The 14,159-nt window shown below is 35.5% G+C and overlaps 2 protein-coding genes across 2 annotated transcripts; one reads left to right on the plus strand and one right to left on the minus strand.

The window, feature by feature from the left end:
• Positions 1-1,784: 1,784 nt before the first annotated feature.
• LOC105331238 (uncharacterized) lies at positions 1,785-9,417 on the plus strand. The gene is made up of 10 exons (XM_034455424.2): positions 1,785-1,939; positions 2,093-2,221; positions 2,823-3,023; positions 3,304-3,627; positions 3,915-4,073; positions 6,129-6,188; positions 6,283-6,372; positions 7,977-8,086; positions 8,668-8,833; positions 9,133-9,417. The coding sequence occupies exons 1-10, from the start codon at positions 1,846-1,848 to the stop codon at positions 9,267-9,269; spliced, it is 1,470 nt and encodes a 489-aa protein (XP_034311315.2). The 5' UTR covers positions 1,785-1,845; the 3' UTR covers positions 9,270-9,417.
• An 868-nt stretch (positions 9,418-10,285) lies between these two features.
• On the minus strand, positions 10,286-13,941 carry LOC105331247 (membrane-associated transporter protein). Its single transcript, XM_020068533.3, has 3 exons — positions 12,368-13,941; positions 11,563-11,738; positions 10,286-10,793 (listed from the first exon to the last, which is right to left on the minus strand). Exons 1-3 carry the CDS (start codon positions 13,857-13,859, stop codon positions 10,572-10,574), a joined length of 1,890 nt encoding a protein of 629 aa, XP_019924092.3. The 5' UTR covers positions 13,860-13,941; the 3' UTR covers positions 10,286-10,571.
• Between the last annotated feature and the right edge of the window lie 218 nt (positions 13,942-14,159).

A 14,159-nucleotide genomic window follows, 5' to 3' on the forward strand; every position in this document is an offset into this window, starting at 1 on the left:
TTAGCTTGAATTATTAAAACCTCTGACACATTAGCAAAAGAATGGTCTAATTCAAAGAACTTGTTTTTAAATGCAGTGGTCATTTTCAACATAAAATTTGGATTGTCTTAAATTCTTAATTCTGCTGTCTGATAGAGAAATGAAAGATGATAAGTGGGCACGATGTTGCTCCTAAGCTTTAGCCATTTTTTTTCAGTCTTACTGTTTAAAGTATTTATGTGACCTGCTAATATATTAACATCATCCATGGTTGCTGTGCCGAATATACTTTTTTGACAGGGATTCAATAAAGGGTTAAAATGCTCTAGCTTGTCTTTTCTTTAAAATCGTGGTTTGAGGGATCATGGTTCGAATGTTCAAGAGTGTTTGGTTATGATGGGCTAAGGTTACTTCGTGTGGACCATAACGAAGTTGACCATATTATCAAGTAAAGTACAAGAGGGTTCTCTTACTCTACTTTGTGCATTGCAAAAAGGTACCTTGGACAATTAAAAACGTTTTGGTATTTCAATATGAAAAATGTGCAACCAATATTCTTTGGCTAATAACAGTTTCAATTCTTCCTTGAAAATTACACCATAACTGATTCTTTGGATGATGATATCCATGGTAGGATCTACTGGGCTTCGGGTGACGAGTGCACAAAGGGACAGGACAAGGTGCATACCAAACACGTAATGCCGAGTTCCAAAATTTCCTATAAAGACATTGAAATGGGAAATAAAGACATAAACAATGCGGTGATGTATATTTTGAAAACGCGAACCGCGGTATTCGAGCTTTCTAGCACTAATAACCTGTAATGTCTTAGTACAATGATGAAGGTCTACAATACCACATTAGTAATACTGTCCTTTCTGACATATATTATTTTTCAAATAATATCTGCAATATGACTAAAGTAGTCATATTGCAGATATTATTTGAAAAATAATATATGTCAGAAAGGACAATACTTTTCCATGTTTAACCATATTTTGATTTTAAAATAAAATTGCGCTGAAAAGATTAAATTAGAATATTTTATGACTAGCCATGATGTAATTCATCACACATGTCTTGAACATAACTCCTGTAATATTTTTGTAAATCCTTACCAAAATAATATTTTTTATTTTTATTAACCCCCCCCCCCCTTTTTGAATCTCTACAATGCCTAATTGACCTATTAATCTTCCCCTATGCTTATACACAAAGTTTTGGCATAGCAATCCCTTAAAACTCCAGGCAGGGTGTAAAAATATTGGCCATAAAAGGAGCATTAAGAAAGCTTCATAACTTGAACTAACTTATGTTTTTGATCAAGACTTAATAATTTTCTTTTCTTATGGTACCCAGTTTAGTGGACTTCCGATCAATCATCTCTAGCACATCATCATCAAAACAAGTATCTGGTCCCATGACTTGGAACGTTAACCATCTTCCCATTCAACATAAACTTTGAAAGATAATATATGTCAGAAAGGACACAAGGATAAAGGATGGATGTTTTCTTCATTAAGTACATACAATAGTTTATTTCCCCCCTCCCCCCCAATAAACTTACTTGAAGTTTTAAGGTACAATGTAGATCGGATAGATAACTTGTCGACCATCCGGGCTCCTTAAACCAAATAAACTTTGCGTCCCGACTTAGGGATTAATAAAAATACATCTATTTATTTATTTATTTATTTTGCATGTTTTTTTCTGGGTTCAACCTTTATGTCCTTGAAAGTTTGAAGTAATTTAAAAGTGCTCTACACGGGGAAATAAAACTCAAAACTGGAAAATCACGTGCCTGAGTCTAACATGCTTGTAAAGGAGGAAGTAAAAAACAAGCCAGTGTAATAGACAGATCACGTTATGGCGGATATTTACACACACCTTTTGCTTTTAGTCGTTCATCTGATTGCATCTGCCGAACAATTTAACCTTGTAGAAGAATTTTCTATCTTAAGTAAGTCTTTTAAAGAGTCGATTTAGTGAATAATCCATGCGTAAAATATCGTTCCGTTAAGCAGGTAAAATTTTACATACTTATTATTCATAACTCTCTACACTATTTATTGAAGACGCTTGGTCATCCATGATTGAACATATATATTTTCAGACGACCTGAACTCTTGCAGCGGTTTTGGCGGGAAATGTATAAACGAAACGAACCAGTGTGAAGGTTCCTACGTCCCGGGGGTGTGCGGGAGCGACTCTGGTCTGAAATGCTGTTCTCCCAAGATAGACGGTCTGTATTTAACACTTCTTGTCAATGTGTATATCAAATGTTCAGAAAGCGATGCATATATTCATCATGATACATGTACATGTATATCGAACTACATGTATACAGTTCTTACTTGACTTACTTGACTTTTCACTCCCTATGGAGCATAGGCCACGGACAACTGGACCATTGAGCACAGAGTATATCATAATTTATGTTTTTAGTGTCTTTCTAACAGATCTAGTGAATAAATATAAAGATTTTAGGGAGCAAATTATTTTCTATTGAAAAATCAATAACCTTTAGTTACCGAATCTATGTGTTGTTTTGATTAGATTTGGCTTTTTTTTTGGGGGGGGGGGGGGGTTCACATTCCAAACATCACTTAAGAAAATTATGATCGCCCCTTTCCAAAAGGCACTTATTACATGTATATCCCCTATCATACCGGTATGAGGTGCTTCAGAAACAAAAAATGTTTAATAACTCAACATGTAACGGTCAACCATAACGTTAAAATATATGTTCAATTTTTGTTAACTTAACTTTAAACGTATGCATGTCTAAACTTGACACATTGGCGCTGGCATAATTAATGATGAATCGCGATTTATTTATACAGTTCAGGACACTGGCGACTGCCTGGGTCTTCCAATTTTGTCACGTGACACATGGGGTGCGGCCGAACCAAAGCTCATTGAGAATATGACACTTCCGGTTACGATGTTTTTTATCCATCACACGGCCACTCAATCATGTGACAGCACTGACTCGTGTGGGAAACTGATGAGAGCCATTCAACGATTCCATATGAACACCAGAGGTATATTCAAAATTCGTTCATAGTTATTTCTAATGCGCGCTAGGCCAAACGGAATGGCCGAGGTGCAAGTACATGTAAGACATGAATGGCAGATTGATTCTTGAAATTATACTTGTATCTGTAATGAAGGGTACACCGTACAGTCATGTATATCAAACGGTTGCTGACTGGGATAAGGCCAACATATGGTATGATAGCAAATTCCTGTGTTCGGCTCCAGCAAATCATGTTATTTCCTTACCGCAATAGGTTGGTTTTATATATTTTATTTATTCTATAGGCTGGAATGACATTGCGTACAGTTTTCTTATTGGTGGTGATGGTAGAGTGTACAAGGGTCGTGGTTGGGATCGCGTAGGGTCTCATACTTTACATTATGACTATGTGTCATTGGCCGTCTCCTTCATGGGAAACTTCAACAATACAATGCCAGCACCAGCAGCTTTAGCGGCCGCTAATAAACTTCTGATGTGTGCCATGCAGAGAAAAGCCATCACTCCGTCATACAGTCTGTATGGTCATCAAGACGTCAGAGACACAGATTGTCCTGGTTACACGTTATATAACGCAATCCGGAAATGGACTCACTACAACGTCACAACAGGTAAACCAATCGAAATTAGAATAAGTGCATACTGCATATATGGTCATGGTTGACACATTTATGGCCAATTCATTTTTGTTGAATATTTCATAAATAAAATCTACAGTTAATATGTACTCAGATTTAAATCATTCACTATTTGTCTCTTTTGCATGAGATTTGAACAGAAATTAACTAAATACACAAATGTTCCTAAACGTACAGTGTATATAGAAGTGCTGTTGAATTCTTTTGATTATACCACGTGATTATGATAAATCATAATGTACAATGATATTACTTAAAAGACAAAGATGGGCCTTGCTTGCAAAAGAAAGGTCTGTGTGGACCAGATTACCTCCCTTGTGATGGGGAATATCAGAAAGGACTGTGTAATGGGAATCCTCAAAGACAATGCTGTGTTCCGAAAACGGAAGTGCTCATTCCGAAACCAGGAATTAAAAATGGTAATCATTTTCACATTACAATTATAAAAACATTTCCTTTAATTGTTATGTTTGACTCAACGAACGCGGAAGGGTTACAATTAATTTTGTAGATCTTCGCTAAGTGAATGAGATTTGAAGATTTTAAGGAAAATATTTCAATTTTCCGTACTAATTTGCATGTACCGGTATTTCTCATGTACTTTCATCATCTCGAATAAAACATAGCCTCATTTTTCTATGATATTTATTATTTTGTGCATTGACGCCCGATACAAGTAGGCGCTCATCACGAAATTCCTTCTTTTACAAAATACCATAACACTTTTTCGCCCATTCAAATCAAACCAATTGCCAAATCTTCACGAAGTTTTGTCTACCTGACAAGCACCTTGTCAATACCACTTAAATCATGCATCATGTATGCATCTTTTCAACATTCTGGTATGATCAATCATTTCATTCTCAGGTAAAAAAAATCGACTTTCTCGTGTCGTTCGGAATCGTCAGAATGAATACTAATTGAACATACTCTACTCGTAATCACATTCGAACACGAACCAACCCCGTCTTCCTCATGAATATTCATCATTACCACGAAAGAAAATCTTTTCGTTCAAACGGAAAAAATATATTTCTTATGTACTTCAATCTCGAATAAAACATAACATTGGCGCACCATTTTTATAATATTTATTATTTTGTGCAATAACGTCCGATACAGAACGAAAGAACGGTATAAGCAATGTTCACAATCCCAAATTTAATGAATCTAACAATTAGCTAGATTCTAATTTTATCTATGATATATCCATCATTGCAGTTTCCGATGCCCACATCCCATGTATTTTAAACAATCTATCAGATATACCGCAATTAGCACACACAGTAGCATTCCCAGCCCTTAAACTGTGTTTTCAATCTAAATCACTACGTTCAAACATAAAAATATAATCATATTTAATTCTCTGTCATCGTCATATTTTTCATCATATCTCACTCCCTCGAATTTTTTTTTAATTCAATGATGAAGAAAAATCATGAGAATGAACATACGATTATATTAAATGATTAATTCTATTACAAAATCGTTTAAAATCCTTTATATATATTTAGAAAACTTTGATGGAAAGATACCGGTAAACATTGACTTCGTAATTTGCTTAAGTAGAATTGAAAAAAGATTGCATTATATAAATAGTGCCTGTTTGGGAGGGTAAGAGTTGAAATTGACACCCAGAGAAAACCATTGTCAACCGACGCGAAGCGGAAGTTGACAATGGTTTTCGAGGGGTGTCAATTTCAACTGTTATCCTCCCAAACAGGCACTATTTATTTTGTTATACTGAATGTCTTTTTTAAAACTTTTAAGAAAATTTTACTGCTTTTATATAGGAATAACGTGAATTCTACAGCGAACCGTACGCGCATAATTTTCGCGCATGTAACATTTTTTAATGTTACCCGTTGCTAAGTGCGTTGCTAACGCTGAGGGTAATAGAAAATATTATTAACTGCGTCTTAACCAATCAGATTTCAGTATTTAACATGAAAGTATAACAATCTATATTGTTATACTTTCATGTTAAATACTGAAATCTGATTGGTTAAGACGCAGTTAATAATATTTAAATCTATACAATCTATATTGTTATACTTTCATGTTAAATACTGAAATCTGATTGGTTAAGACGCAGTTAATAATATTTACTATTACCCTCAGCGTTAGCAACGCACTTGGCAACGGGTAACATTAAAAAATGTTACATGCGCGAAAATTATGCGCGTACGGTTCGCTGTAGAATTCACGTTATTCCTATATAAAAGCAGTAAAATTTTCTTAAAATTTTTAAAAAAGACATTCAGTATAACAAAATAAATAGTGCCTGTTTTGGAGGATAACAGTTGAAATTGACACCCCTCGAAAACCATTGTCAACCTCCGCTTCGCGTCGGTTGACAATGGTTTTCTCGGGGTGTCAATTTCAACTGTTACCCTCCCAAACAGGCACTATTTATATATTAACACCTGTCGTTCGGTACAATAAACACTAAACATTGAATTGATTGTTTACAGGAGTTGTTGACTGCTTTGGGAACATTATGTTGTTACACCCTACTGGAAGGAAATCTGGAGGTAAAGTCTAAGACTTTTTTTTTCACATCAACGGTAAAACAATAAAGTTATCCTTTTCGGGACATTAAAAAAGTTTGATTTCATGTTTTTTTAGGGGTAGCAGAGTCCAGACGGGAACTTGACGCCCATATAAATCTTGCGGCAAAATACAAAGACTGCTTCAAACAGATTGGAGCCGAAATGTGTATGTCTTATTGGTCTCTCTGAGCAACATTATTAAAATATCAACGACTAGTATCCTCTATATTTCACATACATGTAATTATTGTTTCTAATATCTTCCTTTAAATAAACAGACCGCTTTTTGACCAGCGTTTGACCTCCATAAATTAAATTAAAAAAAAAAACAATATAGATTGACTTGCATCGTGGATTAAAGTAAAAATTAATGTTAAGATTTTGCATTGTTTTGCATTATTTCCTCTTCTACTTCGCCGTTTGTCAGCTTAGTTAGAAACCTACCATGTATGGCTGCTCAGAAACTATTGAGATAACCCCAAAACTAGTATATTATTCTCTCTTAGTGACGAATTTTAGTGAAAATTGGCATAAACATTAAACAAACCCGAAAAAGCAATGCTTAAAAGTATTTAACATTTTAATTTACAACGGTACGGCGTTCATATTAAACATAAAACGTATTTTTGTATTTTTTACAACGAGGGTTGTTCGGAAATTATTGAGACATTTTCTCTTATTCTTTTAGTAAAAAAGATAAACTCTTGAAATTTTACCAAAACGTAAATCAGGATAGAGTTTATCAATGTGAAAAGTTTCTTGTTCATGGCATGAATAGATCATATCTAGTAAGCTGACCAACGTGCCTTCGTCCTGTAACCCGGCGCAACCGCAAACTTTTCGCAACGTCATTTTAACGCTTCTTATTGCTCCCATGTTTTAAACACCTTACAAACGAACTGAAATAAGAATTATTCTTTATTTCTAATCTTTTGTTTTAATTTCAAGATGTCATCATTTACATTTTCTCTCATTCTTGTTTTTTTTAGAGAAAAAATCGAGTTATTTTTACCTGAAAGTCTTATTACTGTGAATGTCTCCTGCAGTCATTTTTTTTTTACATATTTTAGAACTGTTGACAACAGTTAGTGTGTCAAAAGTTGTTAATTAATCCCTTTGGCCTAATTCTAGTTAAACAATCAGTGAAAAAAAATATGATGATCTGAAGTTCTATTCCTTGTCTTGTCATCGTATAGTTTTTTACGCAATTGCGTGGCTTTAAAAGGTCTTCTTCTGAGATTTCCACCAGTTTAATGGTTTTCGTTGCGCCGCCTTGACGTGAAAATTCAATGTAAAGTCGTTGTCAGATTTTTTTTGTTTAGTAAATATATGTTTACCATATCCGTATTTTAACTCGAACATCAGTGAAACTTAATCAACAGTTAGTCGCAAAGAATAGCAGAATGAACATATTTAATTTGATTTCTTTTATCATTAACTGTAATTCTATGGACACTTAGTTGTTCAATCTCCGAGTTCATGGCTGCGCCGGGTACCGCGACCACCGACTTGTTTATCTACTATCGTAAACAAAATATTAAATATTTTTTAAATATTACTTTGTTTTATTATTTGTTGGTGTTTCTTCAGTGTTTATGCCAATTTTCACCAAAATTCCTAACTTAGAAAAGAAAATAATCGATTTGTCTCAATAATTTCCGAACAATCCTCGTATAATATTCAGTCAAATTCCTAGACCTACGCCATCCTTTTATTATTGATTCACCTACAACTGTGCTACATTTAAGCATTAATTTGACTATTCTCTAGGTTTACACCCAGCTGTTATAGCAGGCATAGCAAGTCGGGAGTCTAACTTTGGCTTCTCTCTGACCCCTGATGGCTGGGGAGATCAGCACAACGCTTACGGAATAATGCAGGTGGGTGACATACAAGGGGAATAACGGGTCAATTTCAGACTGTAACGTTTAACTCCTAAAAATTATACCTCTTCGTTGATTCATAGGGTATAACAGTTGTCCTTTTTGAGGAATAAATTGCGAGTAGAATGGAGATTTTCGAAAATAGTAATTAAAAACTTGTTAGAAGAACAGTACATGTATGTTTTCTACGTGCATGCGATGAATGGAAGAGCTAAGAAAAAACCTTCATTACCTTTATAATCTATGATTAGAAATCAGTTTCACATTTGGAAGTCAAACACAATTCCTTGCTCAGTGTGTCAATCGATCAAGAAAATGTTCGGGAAGAGTAATCTGTGTTTGTAAAGTAGATTTTGTAAAGAAGTTCAAGAGTCTTTGATTATATTCATACGCAAGAAAATGGCTTTAAAACACCAACTCTAAAAAGGTTAAAGGAAGATATTAAGATACTTTTGTATGACAATGATAAAGTCTAAGTGTTTCTCCTTAAAAACACGCAGTGGATGTACGTGTATATTTATGAGAGATACGTGAGATTTATAAAAAGAAGTAACTGTTATTATCATCATTATCTGCAGTGTGATGTACGTAAGTGCCCAGTCTGTCGCTTTGGCTTGACGTGCACTCGGTTCAAGTATGATAGCTGTGACCACATTGGTATGATGACGCAATATGTCCTCGTACCCCTCATCCGAGATGTTGTCAGCAAGTTTCCAAACTGGTTACCAGAGCAACACATACAAGGTACTTTGGACACCACATCAAAAGTTTCTTAAGATATAATTTTTCTTTAAGATAAAAACAGTCTTTAGTTTGTGATTAAAGCAATCGTGTGGATAAGATGTGTTATAGTTAAATATTTTGCGCATACAATTAAACCAAATCAATAAAGATAAAAAAAAAATATCTTTTTTTGTCAAATGCCTTTTGGCTTTGTTTGATGAGTGGACAGTCTTCCATATGGATCCTGAAAGGCTAACATTTTATTTTTAAATTTCGGCTTTGGTTCTCTTATGGCAAAATATGGTCACTTTCTTTTTCAGGAGGAGTTGCTGCCTACAACTTTGGAATAGGAAATGTAAGGTCTTGGGCGAACCTTGACGTAGGAACTACGGACGGGGACTACAGCAATGACGTCATTGCTCGTGCTCAGTGGCTAGTGATTGGTTATAACTGGTAGAGAAAGTGATATCAGACAATGCAATTTGATGCAGAATGGATAGATATTTATTTTTGTTTTTTGGTTTTTTTTCCCAATGTTTATTGATCTGCGAATTAAACTGTGCTTGAAATGACGCTTTCTAAAAGATGTCAGTTCTCAAAAAATTCTTTGGTATATTGTCCGTTTCGTATTAATGCACGTTAAATGGTTAGAATTTATGCAAGTTTTGCACCAACACGTTAACAATGTTCAAGGCGTTGTATATACCCCACTAGGGGCATTGAAGACAAAAGAATTTCATTAAGGTAGAATATTAGTTTTTGGCCTGTATGCATCGTTTTTAGTATAAATTTCACGATGAAAGTCAATATTGTGCTTCCATTCTATAAACACGACAGGTGTAGGTTTCCGAATTAAGCTGCGCAGCATTTTATACCAAAGTCTTCGATAATTCACTATTCTAAAATGCAAATTATAGGTATGAATGGGTCTTGACTCTATCCTAAAAGTACTTTTGTTTAAAGAATGAGTTTTCATTTATATTTTTCATTATTGATTTATTAAAATGGAGTCTAGACCCATAATGAGTCAAATTCGTGGTTTTTACCAAAACCATTTTACTTCACTAATTAATGTCAAACAGTTAAAGATATTCCCCTTTACTCTAATGTGGCTAATCTACATATTGTAATTAACGTAGCTCACTGCGATACGCGGAGGCTCGTAGTCCATCCTTCTCGATTGAGAGGGTGTTCGAATCGTATAGACGGCGGCGTTTTATTTTTAACTCATTTGCTTTAAAGTAAAACATTTTTGGCTTTTTTATTGGATTATTATGAAAAAAATATCCAATACCATTCATATAATGATAATAATTACGTAATATTCATAATCTGTACACACAATGTTGGATAAAAATTGCGCTAGCTCAGTTATGAGATCATGCTCTAATGTTTAAAATGCAAACAAATAAAACAAAGAAAATAAGACTAGTACCAAGTACATGAATTAATGTATATTATTTATTTGTCAGAGAATGCAGTGCTGTATTATACATGTACATGTACTGATGCACACTTTGAGAAGTAAAGATTTTTTATATGTTCATAAGCCATTTCAAAATCCTGGGCACGGGGAGTGGAGTGGGAGGGGATTTGTCAGGCCTTGTACGCTCTTGTCCTTTTGCCATAAACTATCAAGTCAAATTATAATTGTTTATCCTAGAAATGAGAAACTCTAGTTTTGCAAATGTACAGTAACAGCATGGAGAGCATGGAGTTCAAATCAACAGTGACTATCATCGTTTAGTGTACCAGTTCTTCATAAGTCTAAATAGAGGACTTGAGTTGCAGACAGAGAACCAAGAAGGCTGAAAAGGGCTGCCAGAAACACCACGGCGACAGTACTTCCGGTGGCGTCTACTACAGATCCCACAAAGGTGGACAGCACAAACTGGGCCACAAACACCATGCTACTGACGATGGCCACGTCCGTCCCAAGTCCCCGGATCTTGTTTTCTTCGCTCAAATTTTCGAGAGAAAACTAGAAAAAAGGGAAAATATTAATTAATTTTAATAAAAATCAAGTTTTGTATTACTAAGCATATAATTTTCTCCTACACTCTTCATATCAGATTCAGTATGCCACAGAGTATCTGCCTGTGATACTAGCCGTGCAGATTCAACGCTTTTATTTGCTTCATCAATTAAAAGAGAGTTGATAATAATGCTTTAACATTAACTAGATATAATGCAATTAATTTGAAACTCAAACCTGACTAATAAAACAAGAACAAAATAACCATACAAGTTTTCATGAATAATGAATAACTTATCTTTATACTGGCTATTAGCTACGATTGTGTAGGGTAAGGTAAAGAGCGTGGCGTACATATACCTGCATGGTCTTTGCGCTTTGGTGCGCTAGCTAGCTGGATATACGATCATGTAATGTTAGGTAAATTAGCATGGCGTACATTAACCTGACCTTCGGAATGATATTTGGCTACACTTACCTTGCCTTTGGTATGGTAGTTGGCTACTTTTACCTGGGCTTTGTTATGGTAGTTGGCTACACTTACCTGTCCTTTGGTATGATAGTTGGCTACACTTACCTGTTCTTTGGTATGATATTTGGCTACACTTACCTTGCCTTTGGTATGGTAGTTGGCTACACTTACCTGGCCTTTGGTATGATAGTTTGCTACACTTACCTGTTCTTTGGTATGATAGTTGGCTACACTTACCTGTTCTTTGTCATGGTAGTTGGCTACACTTACCTCGTCTTTGGTATGGTAGTTGGCTACACTTACCTGTTCTTTGTTATGGTAGTTGGCTACTATCATGTAGGGTAAGGTAAATAGTGTGGCGTACATGACCCCAGCGGTAGGAGAGAGGAGAATCACAGTGACAGGAGTCAGGGTAGCCGCCATAATGACCATACCAACAGTGTAGACAAGTTGTCCACCGATATATACCTTCTTTGCTCCTTCAAAATAGACGTTAATAAAAGTTAATGTGGTGGATACAGGTTCCAAAGTTTATGAGGTACATTTTTTTTCGTGGGAATTCGTGGATTTTGTAAAACACAAAGTTTAAAGTTTTGTTTTCTTATTTCGTTTTCTAACCTTTTCGGTTTCTGGTGTTCACATCAATCGCAACTTAATCTACATAAATTGGTGCCAAACGGATTATTTATATTCTAAAATCCGAGTTCATTAATTTTAAATTACACGTATTAATGAAAGGGGATATGAACCCATTCATGAATTCAATACTAGTAATTGACTTTGAGTAACTCATGAAGTCTATTTTGAAAGGTGTTGGTTGAATGTTGAATCAGCATATGACATTTTAGGAAAAAGTTTTTCAAAAACAGTTTATAAGAACCATCATATTCTGGTGTTATATTACATGTTAGGAACACAACAAGAAAAAAAGAAGAAAGACGCTGGAGTAATGAAACAATATTGACGGGTGGGAGAGCAAAAATAGTCTTTTTTCCAGTTGTAACGTGAATTGCTTTTAATTTCTTATATTTTCTAGCTTCAATTGGGTTATATTTTAAAATACCATTTACTTACAAAGAAAAAATAACAAAAGCAATATTTTATTTACCGAATTTTTCAACCAGTCCCTCAACAAACATTGCGTACACTGCGCATGACAGAGAATACAACGCCATTCCGAAGGAACCAAGACGAACTCCGTCATTGTAGAGTTGATGTAAGTGACTCAACTTTGGCGCTTTTGGATCTCCACCGTAAACCGCTTGTCCAACAAAGTCAGTAAAATACAAGGAGTAACAGATGAGAGCCATCCAGCAAAACAAATTAGTCAAGCACAGAATAAACAGTGACCTGGGCATTCGAATTATTGAAACAAAATACGTTTTTAATTTCACCTCGTTCAACAAAGAAGCTAGATTTGAATTTTGCAAAGAAGGTTGTTGAGCAGGAATCTCTTGTTCCTCTGTACTGGACTGGTTTGTTTTTGTCCGTGGTTCTGAAGTGTTGGAACCGTCTGTCGATCCATAATGGACGGAGTCTGACGTGTGTATATTGCCCTCTTCGCGTTGATCATGCTGGTATTCATCTTCCTCATTTGTAAATTTGCTGTACTTTGCTTTTTTCATGGTTTTCGTGGAATTTTGTAAATCCTCAGCTGATTGCTCATGCAAAGAAATTTCCTTAAAACTTGTTAGTGTGATAAAGAGGCATATAATGAAAAATACCGTAACTGCGGTAAAAACGACCATCACATGTTGTTCTAAAGACCACCCTTTTGCGTGCTTTAAATCCCAGTTTATTCCTCCTAAAACGTAGCCTACACATCCACCAAGTCCTGCCATGATAGAGAACGTGCTGAGTCCTCTGGAATGGTCCTCGGGGATACTTACGTCCAGGAGATAGGCTCTGCTTGGAGACTGAGCTGCGTCACAGCTAAAATCCAAAAGAACTACTCCGAGTATAGTGACAACAATCCCTTTGGTGTGGTCTTCATGATATTGAGAGATCTCCGAGTCATTCTTGGTCTGATATAAATCTGATTTGTTAAACGATGAATTGCTCAAATTCAAGTTCCCTTCAAAATTTACAGTACTCCGAAGTGAAATATTGGAAGTTGCATTAGAGTCCTTGTTAAAATCATCGTCGATTTGGTCACCCATGAGTTTTCCTAACATTTTGCCATTGGGAACAATGATTAATCCAAGAACAATTCCAGTTGCCAGAAAAATGATAAATGGGCGTCGACGACCGATTTTCAATTTACAGTGGTCACTTAGAGAACCTAAAAGGGGTACCAGCAAAATTCCCAAAAGTGGACTTAAACACCAAACGAGTGACATAAACGCTGCTGGTACACCGAGTTTTAGCAAAATTGGGCTAACAAAAGCAGTTTCTGCAGCATAACAGAATTCGATTCCGCAAACCACGGCACTGAGACGTATGAAGTCTAACAAAGATTTCTTCTTTCCTAAATAAGAAAAGTCGTCTCCTTGTTTAACTAAGGATGCCACGCCCGATCCAAAATTCTGAACCACTGGCTCTGCTCTATCCCGGATCCTCTTCGCTGCCTGGATGGTGGATGTTAATAACCCAATGGACATTATTATCTGTAAAGATCAAGTTACAGAACTTTAAAACTCTTTTTATTTCCTTTTTTCCTGGTAAATGAAAGTGTATTCTGTATTACTCCCTTTTTGTAGTAAATGAAAGCGGACTTTTATATCTCTTTCCCTAGAAAACGAAAGTGTTCAAAGCATGAGGATATCCCACGGTTTAATCATTCACCTTTGTTTCTGTTTTATAGGATAGAATTCCAGGGTCGATGCTGAACAGTTAAATGGTTAAGACAACCAAGTAGCAATTACTAAATATGAAGCCAATTTACTGGGACACGGCTAATC

Source organism: Magallana gigas, chromosome 5, assembly GCF_963853765.1.
Source record: "Magallana gigas chromosome 5, xbMagGiga1.1, whole genome shotgun sequence".
NCBI lineage: Eukaryota > Metazoa > Mollusca > Bivalvia > Ostreida > Ostreidae > Magallana > Magallana gigas.

Excerpts from the sequence above, each read along its gene's own strand:
- LOC105331238 (XM_034455424.2), top strand. The coding sequence starts at position 1,846 with ATGGCGGATATTTACACACACCTTTTGCTTTTAGTCGTTCATCTGATT. Across the intron at positions 4,074-6,128 it reads GAAACCAGGAATTAAAAATG|GAGTTGTTGACTGCTTTGGG; the intron begins GTAATCATTTTC and ends GATTGTTTACAG. Across the intron at positions 8,834-9,132 it reads ACCAGAGCAACACATACAAG|GAGGAGTTGCTGCCTACAAC; the intron begins GTACTTTGGACA and ends TTTCTTTTTCAG.
- LOC105331247 (XM_020068533.3), bottom strand. The coding sequence starts at position 13,859 with ATGTCCATTGGGTTATTAACATCCACCATCCAGGCAGCGAAGAGGATC. Across the intron at positions 11,739-12,367 it reads GGGACTGGTTGAAAAATTCG|GAGCAAAGAAGGTATATATC; the intron begins GTAAATAAAATA and ends TCTATTTTGAAG. Across the intron at positions 10,794-11,562 it reads ACTACCATAACAAAGAACAG|TTTTCTCTCGAAAATTTGAG; the intron begins GTAAGTGTAGCC and ends CCTTTTTTCTAG.